Genomic DNA, 17,273 nt, shown 5'->3' with positions numbered 1-17,273 from the left:
ATGGTCCTTCAACACTTCGGAATCGGCGCCACGTTTCGAGCGTGGGTGAAGACTTTCTACCATCAGACTTCAGTCAGTCTGTTGCTGAACAACTCGCCTGGCGACCCGTTCCTTCTGGGGGCCGGCGTTCGGCAGGGCGACCCACTCTCCCCAGGTTTATTCGTGGTGTTCGTGGAGCCGCTCTTGAACTTTCTGCGGGCGCGGCTTTCCAGTCGCGGGTTAGCTGTTGAACACGTATCGCTGCCTCACTTGCTGATGGCTTTTGCCGACGATTGCACTGGGCTACTGCGGGACGTCAACGACGCGACCACGTTTATCGGCCTTGTCCAAGAGTATGCAGACGCCGCCGGTCTCCGACTCAACGTGAAGAAGACATGCATTATGCCCTTCACACGTCATGTATCAAAGGCTAAGCTGGCTCACCTTCGGCAGTCGACTGCCCTCAAGGTGTTGGGCGTCACAGACACGGTGAAACTACTGGGTATTCTACAGGGCGCGTCGGTTACCGATGACCAACGGCTCGACGCGGTGATTGCTAAGGTTCGGGCTCGGTGTGCCATTTGGAAGTATCGGGCGAGGACGCTTCGCGGCAAAGTGGTTCTACTTCAAAGTATTATCCTACCTCTACTCTGGTACACAGCCGCCGTGACCCCGGTCACCCCGGCGGTGGTTACGAAGATGAACATCATTGTCCGCAATTTCGTCCACGGCCAGGATACCGATCTCGATAAGGCTGCGGCGGGCAAGTTCGAGCAGGATTGGATCTACACAAGTGTGAACAAGGGCGGCCTCGGTCTCAAACCGATCAAGGTCTTCACCCAAGCGATGCATCTCAAGTGTCTCCGAGACGCCATTGCAGCTACAAACGCGGCTGGGAATGCTCCGCGCTGGTTCGCACCGGCGCTGGACTTATTCACAGTAGCGCTCGGCTCTCTCGGCTCCGGGTTCGACATTCTCTACGCTAACCTACGCGGCTTGCAATGGGCGCCGTTGACCAAGTACTGGCGAGTTACGCTACGGTTGTGGTCGGACCTTACCATCTCCCATGGGACAACGGAGTGGAAACGCAACGTGCAGACGATGCCGCTATGGTTCAACATCTTCTTTTCGTTTGGGAAGGCGAGGACCCCTCTCAGCGAGGTGAGCTCGACGACCAACAGTGCGCTCAAGGCTCTCGGCTTCAATCGCCTACGTGATTACGTCTACTACCATGGTGACTATGCTACGGCGGAACTGCTACATGGTCTACTATCGGAAGATCTATTCGCCCGACCGCACTCGAAGACCCGACTGATCAACGATACGATGGCTCGCTTCAATTTGGTTACGCCTCTGGATGGCCCGCTCATCGGGCCAACTCGTGCGGACCACGTGGAAGCGGCTTTTCACGATTGGCATCTCGACGGGACACCGGTGATGGAAATGAAGAACAAACACTTCGTACGACTACTATTGAAGGCGCGTACGGACCCGAAGATCCCCACGCTCGCGTTGGAACAACTCGGCCTCAGTGACTTTACGCCCGCGGAAGACACATGGAACAGGGAGATCTTGTGGGATCGCCATGTCTTGCCAGTCTGCGCGGACCTCAAGTTTCGGCTTCAGCACAATGCTCTTGGCTTTCGCTACAAGTTCGCATGGCGCACGCAAGTTACTACGTCTACGACTTGCGTCCACGACTGCCCTACCACAGAGAATGCTTTGCATCTCTTTTGGGACTGTGTCGTGGCCCGCTATCAATGGGACTTTTACCTGCGGCCGTTTCGAGAACTCATTGACGGAGCAATCGATTGGCGTCTGGTTCTCTTCCCGAGTTCTATTCGACTTCAACTCTCTACGGTTCGAGTTTATGGAGACTATGCACTTCAGGCTATCTTCAATTTTGTTCGATGCTGTGTTCTACGGGCACTTTGGCTTCATCGCAACAAGCGGCTGTACAACCCGTCTGTCACGACTTCGGCACCCTTTGTCAAGCATCACGCGCTGGCCTACATCCGCCTACATCTACACAAGTTTCGATCAATGGCAACTGGAAAAGGAAAGGAGAAATGGGTGCGAGCAACGGATTTTATTACGGATGGATATGGTTTGGAGCGAATTACTACGTCTACTTCTACGGGCACGACTTCAGCGAGTGCAACTGACGGCGTCGTGCCATCGTCAGTGCAAGTGAGTGACGCTTAGTGCAAAGCCGGCCCACCACGTCAAGGTGGTCACTCGTCGGACCGGTAAGGGACACCCGGATTGCTCGGGGTGCCCCGAGAACGCGTCAACGTCCCCAAGGGAGGCTCAAACTACCTGGGTCTGGTAAAATGCGGCTTCATCACCTAGGCGTTCCACGGCCCAAGCTATCCCCCGCAAGTCGATTGGAAGCGACAAGTTCGACGACTCAAGGTGCTTTCACGCGGAATGGAACCGCGGCTGACCGTCTCCCTTTCAGGACGGCCACACTTTGAGAGTCTCCCCGGACACACCCCAACCTAGATCCGATCAAGTCGAATCCGCCAGCCTCCCCCCGCTACAACGAGCAGGTTCGACCGTACTGCACAATGTGCAAGCTCCACCCACGATTCATCTCAAGCATGCGGCCTTAGGGACCCCACGCGAGGACTACCTGCGTAAGTGACGACTCCTCTCGATCCACGCACGAATTGCAACACCAAAGCCACCGCTGAGTTTCCTAGGCTCAACAGATCCTCGATGCCAACCCCCTTGCAGATTGAGACTCGTCCGTTTTGCCCGACGAGAACCTGGTCCGAATCGCGAAGCGTTTCTTCTACTCGCCCGGCGGCTCCAAGGTGTCTGGACGATTTTCATCATGACCTATCAAGGTCGGTCCCGACTCCCTGCCGCGCCGTTTGAGGGCTCACTCCATGCCCCAAGTCGTCTGGAAGACTTTGTGTCAAGGTCGGTCAGACCCATCCAGATGATGACTTGTCACACTTCGTGACTGCTTCGCAATCCCACTGGTGATCAGCTCGCCAGCCAACTCCTTTATCGCCCGCAGCAGAACAGCCAAGCCCAAGTTCATCCAAGCCGAAGCCAGACAGACAAGAACCCAGCCATTCCGCCGCAAACTTCCGGAATCGGCCGTTGATCATCTCACGTTGTTCTCGTCGACGTCTCGACGTTCGTGTCAGAACGTTAATATCTAGAACCACTCTTCAAAAAAGTGTTTTTTAGAACTCCATGTAACACAGAAGTAGTAAATCAGCCCTCAACTAAGCCTAGGAACCCCTCACCGTCCCCTAGACCTCGCCTCATTAGACTAAATCACCACCTCGAGCGGCATAAAATAACATGTAAATCGTCAACTTCTCCCCGAGCCCTCCTCCAGCTCCAGAGATCTATTTCTAATCTACAGCTACCCTACACCTAGATTTGGAAGCAATCTAGAACATACAGATCTGCTTAGAAACCCCTCTCAGCCGTTTCTAACCGTCATTTCTATCTATTTTTAGCACTTCACGAAACCCCTGAAACCGCCATTCCACAGTGTAATCTTGCAGTTGGCTAAGGTTCGAAAAAAATAGTAGACTGATGGGTTTTGACCAAGCGACGGTTACACGTGCGGGAGAGAAACTGACTAAATTTGAGTGATGGGTTTGACCGTTACGTGGTCTGTCACAAGTAACGGTTTTGATGTCTTAGAAAGATTTTGACCACATCAATCAGTGGTGTGAGCGACATCAAACAGCGGTGCGCCACACCAATCAGCGGTGGTCCACATCAGCCACAGACGGACTTAGGCTAGGTGCGCACATTAGATACGCAGTGGGATGCGAGAACGGGCAGCTTTGGAGCCATATGGTGCCCATAACCGGGCCATTGACGACTACTTCCCCCGATATCTCAGCAACGGCACCGAGTTATGACCTGGTCGGCATACCGTTAGAAAGAGGAAAGATGGGGGAAATGATTCAGGATCGAGATGGGATGATTTGAGCAAACAAAAACGGTACTTCCAACTTTGGACCGCCATAGCTCGGCACAGACTTGGGCTCAGTCAGAGTGTGATACGGCATTTTGTTTGGCCAAGAAAGGGCAATCGACCTGGGGTAGAGCACGGACGCAGGGAGGGTACATAGAACGTTCTCCCTGTACTCCCGGGCCCCTAGCTCGGCAACCACTTCGATTAAGAAGGCCGGACCGGTACCACCAGGTGTGGTACGAGACTGGCCACACGTGGGAACAAAAACTAGACACCTGGGTGGGACATAAAAGGGACATAGCCTTATTGTAAAATTTCGGAAAAATTTAATGTCAAATTTCGAACCTGGAATTTATACTACCGGATAGCGCGTGAAAAAAGGCACCTGCCCGTACAAAGATATGTTGAAAAATGTCAATACCTACTGTGATATTTCGCTTAGTAGTAAATTTAGAATACTGACTTCATTTTTAGGAACTAGGATTTGCCACCTAGCCCATCGGAAAGAGCGCAAAGAAAACCCCCTAAATGTACAAAGACATGAGACCTAACTCTAAATTTAGACTTTCAAATTTAGAATTTCTAATTTTTGGGATTTTCAAAACTTTATACTCAATTTTTTTATTCAATTTTGGAGGCTCACATTTCTACCCTCAAGTTTTCGAAAATTTATAGTTAGAAGTATATGCTCACCAATTTTCGCGGGGCTACGTGCACGGGAAGTGACTAATCGGTGTTGCGGGTACCACTTTTTGGGCCGGGGTGACGACCGATGTCAAGTAGCAAGATCACTCGAGGTTCTGGGATAGCTCACATGTCAAAATCCGAAAGTACCGACTTTCGATTCAGCCTTGTGACCCTAGCCCCCTAGACGTAAAATCGCGCGGGGAATCCAATGAGCATAGTGGCTCCGGCTGAAAATGCACCGTTTTTGAGATATGGGCAAAAACGTGTGCGAAATTTTAGCGTTTTTCGAAAATTTTGAATAACTTTTCGAATTTTTAAAATTTTCAACATCTGTTTTCAGATTCGGCTTTCTCACGTTCGCGCGCATCTGAAACATATGTCACATAAAAAATACTCGGTAACATAAAAAGTACGGGTTGTACATAAAATCTGACCTAACCACGTGAAAGAGCGGGTCGAAATACCCCTATACCGAGCTCGACAAAGACGAGGCTAAAGTGGTTCTGGATAACATAAAATTCCCTTTAAATTATAAAGTTTCGCAGTGTTCCCATAACATCTGGCCTTACCCGACCCCTGGACGTGAAAGAGCACCATCGAAAACCTATATCCCACCGGGTTAGCCAGATGGGCACTCACATGTGTCCTGTCTAGAGCGTGCCCAGAATACCACCTGAAAAAAGCATATTCAGTTTGAGAGGGTTCCACTGCCCCGTCTCTTGATCCGAGGTCGGGACATGAAAGGGCACCCTCGAAAACCTATATCCCACCCGGAGATAGAGACGAGTCACTTCATGTTGCCCCTTTTACATAGCAAACCCTGTTTGTGCATAACCCCATGCCGTATGATAGGGTAGGACTGCCCGTTCTCGTGCTACCGGTCCGGCATCTGAAAGAGCACCCTTCAGAACCCCCCTTCCGATGCCGGGGTCAGGTGAGACTCCATACTGGAAGCCAGTATAAACGAACTTCTAAAATAGTGGGTGTGCCACATATATGGTACCCTGTTGAAGTTGGAGTGGACCACCCCACATATATGTGTAGTACACCGTCTGATGTACCCCCACACAAAGTAACACTCTCCAATTCGCCCTGGGGCAAAAGTTATAACTCGTCAAACGCAACAAGCAAAAGTGTGTGTGTGTGAGGCAAATACCAGCAAAAAGGTAGACAGCACCCGGACTTCCCCGGTGGTCACCCACCCGAGTACTACCCGAGCTTGAGGCTGCTTAACTTCGCAGAGAATCAAATTTCATTACACTTTAATTCTGCAATGTGCCTAGCTAGTTTAAATGGCTATGGCTAAACTAAAGAGGAGTGAAGAGTGGGTTAATCCAGTCTCAAGGACCCAGTCCATACAAATGGATAAACCAGATCCGGGGCCCGGCCCATACAAATACAAGTATAGCGAAAACACTGTGCAACCCCAAACGGGACTTCTCCGATCTTGAAAATTCCAGTCCCGAATGGTGCAGTGGTCGGTGGGCCATTGTTCCATCCCAGAGGTCGTGGGTTCGATCCCCGCCCACGACAAGCAGGTCACTCTGGGTGGAGAGATTGGTGATGCATGAGAAGTCGAGGGGACTTGAGCGGCTCTTGGTCTGTAAACTGGATGCTTGCGGTAAAAGCTTCGGCACTGTAGTGAAGAAGTCGTTACATCACCTAGTTGGGCAACGGCGGTATGCGAAACACCGTACAAAGTATGGTGGAGCCATTAAGGTTTCCTTCGGGGAATCCAGTCTGACAACGGGTAGTAGTGGGGGGCGGTACTCCTCGGCGATCGCTAAATCGAGGGGGGTCCCATCTGTGAGCTGCGTAAGATGGGACGTGGATCGGTGTAAGCCGTGGCTTCAAACGGGCGTGATGGTAATCCAGCTTCGACGAACTTGAGTAATCCAACCGCAGAGTAATAAACTCTGAGTAAGAGAGTCCTTGAGCGTAGCAGTAAACACAAGACACACCCGGTCGAAAGGCCGGGTAGTAGTCTGTAGACCTCCAGCCTAGCACTAGGCTGGAGGTCAATTCACGTTGGTTCAGCCGCCCGGGGTAGCGGGGGGCGAAGCGTTTGGCCGTCGGCGCAGGGGAAAGTTGGGGGGAGCGAAGCGCTGGACCGTCAGCGCCGGGGAAAGTTTGTGGGCAGGCTGGGCAGTGAGGCTGGCACTGCAGGATCCTTGACCGTCGGGACGTATCAATATTAGCCCGCGAGGCACCGCCCCTTCGCCACTGGTTATGCCGAATTTTCGTCGCCGTCAACGTCGTTAATGCTGGTTTCAGTATGGCCGTCCGGGATGAGCTTCGACGGAAACGGGAGCAACCTGAGAAGAGCCCGCAGCTGCCGACACTTAAGCCCGGAATGGCTCAAGCTTTTTTGCAGGAGGACTTGGTAGAACCGTTGCACGTGGAGTTTAATCACTGCCGAAACTTGGGCTTGAACGTCAATCACATTGGGCTGCATTTCGTGGAAGCGCAGGTCGTTGCGATGCATCCAGAGGCACCGAAAAATCACCGCGCGGACGATATGCAGCAGTACAAAAAGACTGTAGCCGTACAGCTGCTTGGCTTCAGGCTTGGGTTCCACCTTAAAGAGCAAGATGTTTTCCCATTCCAGCTTGGAGTCGAAAAAGACTTGGAAGGCCGGCAGCCAGGGGTCCCAAACTTCAATAGCCGCAGAGCAGAACCAAAATAAATGCGGGGCCGTCTCCAGCGCGCCGCACCCATGATGGCACTGGGTCTGTGAGTCAGTGCGATGCTGAAAGCGGTATCCCAGAAAGAGAGCATTATGCTGCAGCCGGTAGAGTAGATCCGCGTAGACAGGCAGTAGATGCTTGCCCAACTTGAGATCGCGACTCCACATAGCGTCTGGCGGGCTCCCTTCTACTCCAAGGCGATCAAGCGGTAAAGCTGGAACCTCACACTTGAGTAAGCCCGTACGAATCCGAGCCACGGTGAGTTCCTCCAGATCGTACGCGTCGAAAACCCAAGTATGGAAAGCGCAGTAGTACTGGGCCACTTGGGGTCCGATAGGCGCCTCCACGAAGAACCGGCCCACCTTGTCGAGGAAATTCGTACAGGAGCGAACACTGGAGATCCGGCCTTGAACGATCTGGCGTAAAAGCTCAGACAGGCTCGCCGCAGTCACTGGAGTCTCGCACGCCAGCATAAAGTCGACCGGACGATAAAGGCTGTGGTTCGCCAAAATGGGTAACATGCCAAGCGGGGCAGAGGTTCCAACCAGCGTCCTGCCCTTGGGTCCGTAGGTGATGTCCACATTATCCATCAGCGGGGTTGTCCGCTTATCCGCCTTGAGCTGGAGACGCGCGGTCTTGGGTCGAAATTGGGTATTCCAGCAGAACAGCACAAAGTGCCAGTAGGCCCCCAGGCCAGTCCACCGGGTCAGACGCCGAGCCACCACGTAGTCCGGACTGGTATTGACGGGGGCGTACAGAATATCGAAGTCGCGCCCCCAAGGTTGAACCGCTTGGTCGAACAGTCGAATAATTGGCTCAACCCAAGACGGGACATCCCGACCCAGGGTTTGCCGGGTGGCGATAATGACTTTGCAGAGCATATGCAGCTGCAGGCTTCGAATCATATCGGCCACCGGGGTGATGCCGAGCCCGCCTTGACCGGGGGGTAAAAACCACCAAGCCTGGGGCAGCGCGTTGGAAGACTTGTCCCGGCACACAAACCTTGCAATAAGGGAGTGTAACCGGTCTTGAAATCCAGTTGGGGGGACATGGCAGACACTGGCCGAGTACCACAGAACCGGGAGAATAATCTGCTGCAAAATGACTGCTTGCCCTCGCAACGTGCGCGCCCGATTAACCCAAAGCGAGCACCGTGTCTGCATCTCGGTCAACAAATGCTGGAGGCGGTCCGCGTCCGAGAGGTTGGGGCCGTAGTATATACCCAGGAATTTTGTCTGGCCCTCGTTGCCAACCACAATAATACCGAGATCAACCAGCGACTGCCGAAGTGCTTCAGTCGTCTCAGTCCACGGGCGAAATGGTAGAACCACTGTCTTGTCCGTATTAAGCCGCATACCCGACGCTGCACAGAATTCTGCGACCAAACCCAGGAACACCTCGGTATGACGTAGATCGTGAAGCAGTCCGGTGCAATCATCCGCAAAGCTAATGACCGCATGTCGTGCGTCGCCGCTCCGTAGCCCTTTATCCCCCAGCTTGGTTCGGAGAAAGTTGAGTAAAGGCTCGATGAACAACACAAAAAGCGCCGGCGAAAGCGGGTCACCCTGGCGGACACCAGCGCCGAGTTCGAACGGGTCAAGAGGCCGACCATTGAACATTAGGGAGACCAGCGTGCGTGGAAACAACACTCGTACCCAGCGGCGAAAGGCGTTCCCAAACCCAAAATGCATAAGGACCAAATCCAGTGCGTCCCAGGCGACACTGTCAAAGGCTTTAGCGAAATCGAGTAAAACCGCACCAGCGGGCGAGTCCTCAGCAGAATACAACTGCGCCAGTGCTTGGAAGCGGAGGTGGGCGTGGCGAATATCGCGGCCCGATACAAAGCCATACTGGTCCGAGTGTAGAAGCCGGTCCAGTATAAGCGCGAGACGGTGCGCCAGAATTTTGGGCCCCAGCTTAGCGTCCACATTCAACAGTGAAATGGGTCGATAATTACTGGGGAGCTTGCGGTCGCCTTTCTTGTATAGCAGCGACACTTGGGCTCGCCGCTGGAACTTGGTCATTCGTCCTCGTTGGAATTGCGCCGCATAGACCACCTCCATTATACGGCTCCACAGTGGCAAGTCAACCCTGTAATACTCGAGGGGTAAGCCGTCTGGACCCGGTGTTTTACCAGAGGCCGTGGTACTGATAGCCCAGTGAAATTCGTTCGCAGTAAAAGGGCTGTCCAAGTAAGCCCGTTCGGCATCTGAGAGCCGAGTCTTGGTAAACTGCAGAATCCGCGAGAGTTTAAACCGATCCCAGTTGGGCTTCCGGTGGTTATACTCCTTCGACGGTGAGCAATAAATGCCAGACCAGTTCGAATTGAATTCAGAGCAGGTTGACTCTAATTCTTCAGCCGAATCCACAGGTATGGGCGTCTTGTGGAGCACTTGGGGTGGCCGAAAAAAATACTTAGAGCAACGTTCAGAGTCGAGCAGGTCCGAGTCAAACTTCTGCTGCGACGCAAAATGGGCTTGTTCATCCAATTTCGCCTTGAGCTCATTCCTCGCAGTTGCCAGTGGCTCAGAGAAATCGTCCTCCGAGTGGTGAGCTTGGTGGTGCTGAAGCTCATTCACCTTCAAATGGAGGTTCTCAATCTCACGTTGGCGCGCGTTCTTTTTGTCGGTGAAAAGCTCTCGTAGAAAAATGGAGTCCCTCCGCTTGTGTTCATCCAGGAGACAACCAGGGTTGTAGTCGTCCCAACTAGGCGCCCGGAATGACTCAGCGAGTTCATGCAGCGATTGCTTCAGAAATTCTTGCGCCTCAGGTAGTTTAATAACCCAGGCGGGGCATTTCCAGGGAGCACGGCCAGACGGCTTGAAGCAGGTCGAGCCCAGCCGAAATCGAAGCCCAACGTGGTCCCCTATGCCGCTTAGCTGCTTGAAGTCGTGATGAACGTCTTGGAATACCGAGTGGAATAGCCGGGAGCTCACCAAGAGAAGATCAATCCGAGCGCTGCTGTTCGGACTGGTAAATTCTTGTAAATCGGGGTGTTGAAGCCGCCAAGCATCGACCAGATGCAAGTCGTTCATCCACCTCAATAGTTCGTTCCGCCCTTGAACGCGGTTCCGATCCTCTTGTCTGGCTTGATCTAGCTGACTTGACAGTACAGTGTTGAAGTCGCCCAAGACAATATGATTCGAGTCATCCTCAAAAGTATGAGGGAGGTCGGTGAAAAATTGTGCCCGTTGGCTGGGTTGGACTGGGGCATATACCACATGAATGTAGGTAGTAACCGAGTCCACCGTACCACGCACCAATAAATAGCGAGACAAAATATTCGTCGAGCTTGTAAATCGGTGCGTGACGTCCTGAAGGCCTTGAACGGGACAGGCCGGTGTGAGTAATAAACCCACTCCAGCCTGCCCCGTATAAGCGGTCATGTTATCTTGTGACCAGAAGCTGGAATTAAGCTGCGAAGCTTTCTTCCAGAGATGTTTAGCTCGTTTGAAGCTTTTTAGACCCGTGAACTTGGTTTCTTGGACCCCCACAATGTGGAAATTGTTCGAAAAAAAATTCAGGGTGCGTTGAGAGACGTTATTAAAACCATTCGCGTTGAGAGAGTACCCCCGAAGGGCCCACTGCACATTAGAGGTGAGTGGGAACAGAGGAAGGTGGCACCGAGGTGGCCTGGTTGCGTAGGTACTCAATGGTTTCGCGAAGGTCGGCGGGGAGAGGCCCAGTCAAGATGCGGTCCAGTAAAGGCGACATGATGATAGAGGCCAGGGTTGAATCATCCCACAGGAGCCACAGAGGGTGGGGCAGTGCCGATGCTGCCTTACCCAAAAACGCACCCATTTTAAACGGGTCGAGGTAGATGCTGGGTGCAATAATCTGCAGTGCCAGATCGAACTCAGCCAACTTGACCTTGAGCCAAAACTGGGCTTCGTCCGGGTAGAAGAGGCCCAGCGCTTCTTGGAGGTCAGTTGTTACCAGGTCTGGAAGCTGGCTCGACAGCCGGCCATAGACCGTGGTGTCACCTTCCGGCTCGAACGGGCGGGTTGCAAGTTCACGCAGGACCGCGTGTCCAAATGCCTTGGCCCGTAGAGCGAGAAAGTTCCCAGGAGCTTTTGAGTCGAGCAGAACTCGGTGCAGACTGGGTTGCGCTTGGACAGACGAGATTGCCGTGTCGGGGTCCGGGTTCGATTCAAAGGAGCCCAAAAATTCCTTGATAACCAAACAGAGGTTTTTGAGGGAAAGTTCCTCTACCGAGCCTTGGTACACTACGGAGTTGTGGGCGGTTTCTGCAGTAAGTTCCTTCGCTACATATGACCCCACAGAGGAGGCGGGGGTCTGAGACCGGTCCCAGAGAATAATATCCTGGTCCGGGGGGATGCTACCACCCTCCCCAGTGGCCAGCCACTCATACGAGTTGACAGTAGAGACGACTGGATAATCCTTTTGGGAGGGAGGAAGACTGCGCCATTCCTTCGCGGGGTTAGCTGCCTCCCCAAAGATGAGGCGCTTAGCCCGCAGTACTCGATCGGGGGCGAAGTCAGAGGACTTGGTGGGGGCAACCGGGAACTTGGGGGGGTTCCCGGAGGGCCCGATGGCCTTGCGGCGGACCTCAATGGCCACCTCAATCCCATCCATCGAACCGCTCTGGCTGGAATCCGACTCAGACTCATCCCCACTATGTGGCTCAAAATCCGAGTCAGACGCGTCAGCCATGGCGGCATTTTCACTCGTGTCGCTCTGGTCATCAAAAGCCGGAGGCGTACTTGCGGTGTCGTCGGCGTCGGGGCTCGGGGGGTCCGGCTGAGGCTCAGCGGGCTTCCGATGCTTGGCGCGCAGCTCCTTAATAAAGGGCGGAATCACACGGTTGTACTCTCGGCGGCGGTGGTGCACCACCGAGTAGCCTTGACCCAGGAACTGGATCTGGCGGAGCGGGGTGCGTTTGTCGATCATCACTGAAGCCGGGGCGGTTTTTTGGGCGAAATACACCCGGCGGCTGCTGGACCGGAGTCCACCCACGATGTGGGCCGGCGTGATAAACACCGGAGGAGTGCCTTGGCCAGCGAACCAGTCGTAGATCGTCCCGTCGGAGACGTCGTCGGGGAGGCGCTGCAGGTCCACGTAGTACCAGTGGGAGTACTTCGAGTACGCCTGGACAGTGAATTTGCGCCCACAAATGGTCACAGCCTCACCGCCCAGTTTAGTACAGACCTCGCGGTCCGTACAGACAAAGCTGATCCCCGCCCGGGGAATCGCCTTGAAGTCGCGCAGGTGCTCCAGGCTCTTCGACCACAGAGGGGACTGTGGCGTCGAGCCGAGCGAGGTCATAATCTCGGTATCCGAGAAAGAGACGGCCAGGTCGCGTGCTGGAATCCACATGGAAAAGCACAAATCGGCCGAGACTTGCTGGGGCACGCCCGCGAGGGCGGCGCACCGTTTGTCGCGTTCGTCGCGATCCGGGTCCATCATGGCAGCTTCTGCTTTTGCAAACATGGCATCGGTGGGCCGGGAAAATTCTGCTCGTGGAGCGGCGTTCTGCCAGGATTGGCGCCATTTGGCATCCCGGCGGGGTCCGGTCATGGCTCCCATGGGATGGGGAAAAATCCAGTCGCGAGGAGGAGCCAGTTGGAGCGGGACGAAAGCCAGTGGGGTCGGGAACGCAGTCGGGATGGGGGGTACCGGCGGTCGTGCGGCGGGGAAGCTCGAAGCTCTGGAGGGGAACGGGGAAGCGGATGCTACGTCTCTAGTGTCCCGAAGACACCTAAGCAAACACCGGCCGAAAGGTACCTCAATACCCGAGCCAAGTGTAAGTGCAGCCTACGAGCGCGCGCCAGACCCGCTTTACTAAGAAGGACAAGGCTTTTCGGCGACCACCTCCTAGACCGGCCTAGCGTTCTGGAGGCACTTTCGATGGTACCCTCGCGAGTTCCAAATCGCACTACACAAGTAGTTGAGGCAAACCCAGTCAAACTCCGAGGAGTAAGGACTTAGCGCACAGACTCTAGTCACGCAGCAGGGATGAGCCCACAGTAAAAACCGTAGGCGCCTAACTGTCTGCGTGGTTTCGAGCGATCGGGGGCTTCGGGCAGGGGGGGGCTCGGCAGTCCGGGGTCGGAGGCGGAGCGGGGGCGGCTAGCTGGAAAAAGTGGGGGAGCGAACTTGGGTTCGTCTCGGTCCACTTGGGGGGTAGCTGGCAAATTGCGGAATGCTTAACTTCGCAGAGCAGACGGGATACGGTGCTTTCAGCCTAAGATGGCCGTCTACACCAACTCATGTGTGGCACCGCTATTCATACCCGACATTCACACACACTTAAGGGGTATATGTGGACACCCCCAGGTGGACACAGGTGGACACAGACGGGCTAAACGTCCCTGGCAACCCCCCAAAGTCGGGGCTGGCTGGGTGCGTGGATGGCTACATTTTGTGTACCCATTTCGAACAGAGGTACGCTACACCACCCAATGTGCGCCACACGAGGGGGGATTGAGGGAGGTGTGTGGCACACACAGACCAAACGTGTGGCCAGCATTCACCGCCATTTTGGACAGTTTAGGGTACCCTGTGACCTACAATACTACATGCACTATGCCACATCATGGGTACACACATACACACCCAACACCTTGCCGTGCAGATAGCCCCGCGCTCCATATTCACGCACACGCACACACACGCTAATGCACGCACACCAAGGTGTCCATATACCTTCCGCACACGCGTGGTGACGGCGTATGCGACATGAATCGCCATATTCGCGCATGTACACCGTAGTGATGCATGTTCATCGCCATATCCAGCGCCACCTTCCGCCATCACCTCCATCTTCACCCCCATCACCTTCCTCCATCTTCACCTCCATATCCAGCGCTTCCTCGCCGTCACCTCGCCGTCACCTTCTCCATATTCGCGGCGCTTCCTCGCGCTTCCTGCCTAATGTTAGTCCCATACAAAACCACGCAAAACCCCATACAATTAAAACAGCGCCAACACTTAGCGATTTTTCGCAAAGTCTTTTGCTTCATTTACCATACTTTATCCTAGTCTATTTCTACGTCTTCTACGCCTACGCTAGCTACTTATGACCCGTTTCTGCTACACTCTCAGCACGCCAAAGGCCCCCCGGACTTAGCCGAAGACCCCCCGACGCCGCTGGCACTTTGCGGTTTTCGCGCAAAGTACTTCCCGCCTAAGACTTTGGTCGACCAAAGAACTTGGTGAGGAAAAGAGGTTAACAGAGTTAGGCAGCCCGCCATGCCGATCTACTACCGACTTGGCTCCTTTCGCCGCCCCATTAGCGAAAGTAAATCACTTTAGTTTTGTCAGCCTGTACGGTCGGCTGTTTGGTTTATATGTTTTTGCGGTTGGAGGGGGGGGAGAAATGTTCATTTCTGAACAAATCAATAGAACAAGGGCTAAATCTCAGCAGATCGTAGTACAAGACTACTCTCATGCTTACAACACCCCGTTCTGTAGTTAAGTCGTCTACAAAGGATTTATCTTTCCCAATATTTGAAATTACAAGTCAGCCTACTCTCCACCGCCAGCACTTGACAGGCAGCGGAGTGCGTTGCAATTGTATGATGTTGGGTGCCCAGAAGACACCTATCGCTATTCGCGGCACATCGGGAAAGGTGATTATCGTCTATTCCAGCATGGATTCTGACTTAGAGGCGTTCAGCCATAATCCTACAGATGGTAGCTTGGCGGCACTAGCTTTTCAGCTAACCGCAGTTACCAATTATCTGAACCAACGGTTCCTCTCGTACTGGGTTGGATTACTGTTTAGACAACGAACTCATCAGTAGGGTAAAACTAACCTGTCTCACGACGGTCTAAACCCAGCTCACGTTCCCTATTAGTGGGTGAACAATCCAACAATTGGCGAGTTCTACTTCGCAATGATAGGAAGAGCCGACATCGAAGAATCAAAAAGCAACGTCGCTATGGACGCTTGGCTGCCACAAGCCAGTTATCCCTGTGGTAACTTTTCTGACACCTCTAGCTTAAAATTCTAAAGAACTAAAGGATCGATAGGCCACGCTTTCACGGTTTTAGTTCTTTAGAATTTTAAGCTAGAGGTGTCAGAAGCCAGTTATCCCTGTGGTAACTTTTCTGACACCTCTAGCTTAAAATTCTAAAGAACTAAAGGATCGATAGGCCACGCTTTCACGGTTTGTATTCATACTGAAAATCAAAATCAAGTGAGCTTTTACCCTTTGGTTCTACATGAGATTTCTGTTCTCATTGAGCTCACCTTAGGACACCTGTGTTATCATTTAACAGATGTGCCGCCCCAGCCAAACTCCCCACCTGACGATGTCTTCCACGTAGCTCACCCAGACAAAAGCCCGAGATTACAACTAGAACTGAGCGACCGCGAGGCCACCCAGATGCTACATCATGGTATAAGTAAAACAACATTGAGAGTAGTGGTATTTCACGGACGGCAGAGCCTCCCACTTATTCTACACCTCCCAAGTCATTTCACAACGTCAGACTAGAGTCAAGCTCAACAGGGTCTTCTTTCCCCGCTGATTATTCCAAGCCCGTTCCCTTGGCTGTGGGTTCGCTAGACAGTAGATAGGGACAGTGGGAATCTCATTAATCCATTCATGCGCGTCACTAGTTAGATGACGAGGCATTTGGCTACCTTAAGAGAGTCATAGTTACTCCCGCCGTTTACCCGCGCTTGGTTGAATCTCTTCACTTTGACATTCAGAGCACTGGGCAGAAATCACATTGTGTCAACACCGTCTCCGGCCACCACAATGCTTTGTTTTAATTAAACAAATTGCGGAATGCTTAACTTCGCAGAGCAGACGGGATACGGTGCTTTCAGCCTAAGATGGCCGTCTACACCAACTCATGTGTGGCACCGCTATTCATACCCGACATTCACACACACTTAAGGGGTATATGTGGACACCCCCAGGTGGACACAGGTGGACACAGACGGGCTAAACGTCCCTGGCAACCCCCCAAAGTCGGGGCTGGCTGGGTGCGTGGATGGCTACATTTTGTGTACCCATTTCGAACAGAGGTACGCTACACCACCCAATGTGCGCCACACGAGGGGGGATTGAGGGAGGTGTGTGGCACACACAGACCAAACGTGTGGCCAGCATTCACCGCCATTTTGGACAGTTTAGGGTACCCTGTGACCTACAATACTACATGCACTATGCCACATCATGGGTACACACATACACACCCAACACCTTGCCGTGCAGATAGCCCCGCGCTCCATATTCACGCACACGCACACACACGCTAATGCACGCACACCAAGGTGTCCATATACCTTCCGCACACGCGTGGTGACGGCGTATGCGACATGAATCGCCATATTCGCGCATGTACACCGTAGTGATGCATGTTCATCGCCATATCCAGCGCCACCTTCCGCCATCACCTCCATCTTCACCCCCATCACCTTCCTCCATCTTCACCTCCATATCCAGCGCTTCCTCGCCGTCACCTCGCCGTCACCTTCTCCATATTCGCGGCGCTTCCTCGCGCTTCCTGCCTAATGTTAGTCCCATACAAAACCACGCAAAACCCCATACAATTAAAACAGCGCCAACACTTAGCGATTTTTCGCAAAGTCTTTTGCTTCATTTACCATACTTTATCCTAGTCTATTTCTACGTCTTCTACGCCTACGCTAGCTACTTATGACCCGTTTCTGCTACACTCTCAGCACGCCAAAGGCCCCCCGGACTTAGCCGAAGACCCCCCGACGCCGCTGGCACTTTGCGGTTTTCGCGCAAAGTACTTCCCGCCTAAGACTTTGGTCGACCAAAGAACTTGGTGAGGAAAAGAGGTTAACAGAGTTAGGCAGCCCGCCATGCCGATCTACTACCGACTTGGCTCCTTTCGCCGCCCCATTAGCGAAAGTAAATCACTTTAGTTTTGTCAGCCTGTACGGTCGGCTGTTTGGTTTATATGTTTTTGCGGTTGGAGGGGGGGGAGAAATGTTCATTTCTGAACAAATCAATAGAACAAGG

At 53.3% G+C, this 17,273-nt stretch overlaps 8 protein-coding genes across 8 annotated transcripts in view; 4 read left to right on the top strand and 4 right to left on the bottom strand.

Annotated features, from left to right (window-relative positions):
* Positions 1-255: 255 nt before the first annotated feature.
* Positions 256-2,184, top strand: PHYSODRAFT_342940 (hypothetical protein; the record flags this gene model as incomplete). The annotated part of the gene is made up of 1 exon (XM_009541414.1): positions 256-2,184. One exon carries the CDS (start codon positions 256-258, stop codon positions 2,182-2,184), a length of 1,929 nt encoding a protein of 642 aa, XP_009539709.1.
* A 4,988-nt stretch (positions 2,185-7,172) lies between these two features.
* On the bottom strand, positions 7,173-8,711 carry PHYSODRAFT_461533 (hypothetical protein; the record flags this gene model as incomplete). The annotated part of the gene is made up of 1 exon (XM_009541413.1): positions 7,173-8,711. A coding segment is annotated over one exon (1,539 nt), but the record flags the coding sequence as incomplete, so codon positions are not given.
* A 444-nt stretch (positions 8,712-9,155) lies between these two features.
* On the bottom strand, positions 9,156-9,497 carry PHYSODRAFT_452584 (hypothetical protein; the record flags this gene model as incomplete). The annotated part of the gene is made up of 1 exon (XM_009541412.1): positions 9,156-9,497. A coding segment is annotated over one exon (342 nt), but the record flags the coding sequence as incomplete, so codon positions are not given.
* Positions 9,498-10,896: 1,399 nt separating this feature from the next.
* On the bottom strand, positions 10,897-12,732 carry PHYSODRAFT_535414 (hypothetical protein; the record flags this gene model as incomplete). The annotated part of the gene is made up of 2 exons (XM_009541411.1): positions 10,897-11,343; positions 11,395-12,732. 2 exons carry the CDS (start codon positions 12,730-12,732, stop codon positions 10,897-10,899), a joined length of 1,785 nt encoding a protein of 594 aa, XP_009539706.1.
* A 781-nt stretch (positions 12,733-13,513) lies between these two features.
* PHYSODRAFT_290447 (hypothetical protein) lies at positions 13,514-14,772 on the top strand. Its single transcript, XM_009541410.1, has one exon. It carries the CDS (start codon positions 14,040-14,042, stop codon positions 14,346-14,348), a length of 309 nt encoding a protein of 102 aa, XP_009539705.1. The 5' UTR covers positions 13,514-14,039; the 3' UTR covers positions 14,349-14,772.
* Positions 14,764-15,616, top strand: PHYSODRAFT_290431 (hypothetical protein). Its single transcript, XM_009541409.1, has one exon. It carries the CDS (start codon positions 14,844-14,846, stop codon positions 15,069-15,071), a length of 228 nt encoding a protein of 75 aa, XP_009539704.1. The 5' UTR covers positions 14,764-14,843; the 3' UTR covers positions 15,072-15,616.
* Positions 15,617-15,758: 142 nt separating this feature from the next.
* Positions 15,759-15,908, bottom strand: PHYSODRAFT_535527 (hypothetical protein; the record flags this gene model as incomplete). Its single annotated transcript, XM_009541408.1, has 1 exon — positions 15,759-15,908. One exon carries the CDS (start codon positions 15,906-15,908, stop codon positions 15,759-15,761), a length of 150 nt encoding a protein of 49 aa, XP_009539703.1.
* Positions 15,909-15,994: 86 nt separating this feature from the next.
* PHYSODRAFT_290373 (hypothetical protein) overlaps positions 15,995-17,273 on the top strand; it is a 1,375-nt gene continuing 96 nt past the window's right edge. The window contains exon 1 of the mRNA XM_009541407.1: positions 15,995-17,273. This exon is cut by the window's right edge and continues 96 nt beyond it. Coding sequence (XP_009539702.1) covers positions 16,636-16,944 — 309 coding nt within the window. The 5' untranslated portion in view covers positions 15,995-16,635 and the 3' untranslated portion in view covers positions 16,945-17,273.

This window comes from Phytophthora sojae (genome assembly GCF_000149755.1).
Source record: "Phytophthora sojae unplaced genomic scaffold PHYSOscaffold_23, whole genome shotgun sequence".
NCBI lineage: Eukaryota > Oomycota > Peronosporomycetes > Peronosporales > Peronosporaceae > Phytophthora > Phytophthora sojae.
The sequence above is the reverse complement of the archived record's forward strand: the minus strand, read 5'-3'. Positions and strand labels throughout refer to the sequence as shown.

Excerpts from the sequence above, each read along its gene's own strand:
- PHYSODRAFT_290447 (XM_009541410.1), top strand. The coding sequence starts at position 14,040 with ATGCATGTTCATCGCCATATCCAGCGCCACCTTCCGCCATCACCTCCA.
- PHYSODRAFT_290431 (XM_009541409.1), top strand. The coding sequence starts at position 14,844 with ATGATGTTGGGTGCCCAGAAGACACCTATCGCTATTCGCGGCACATCG.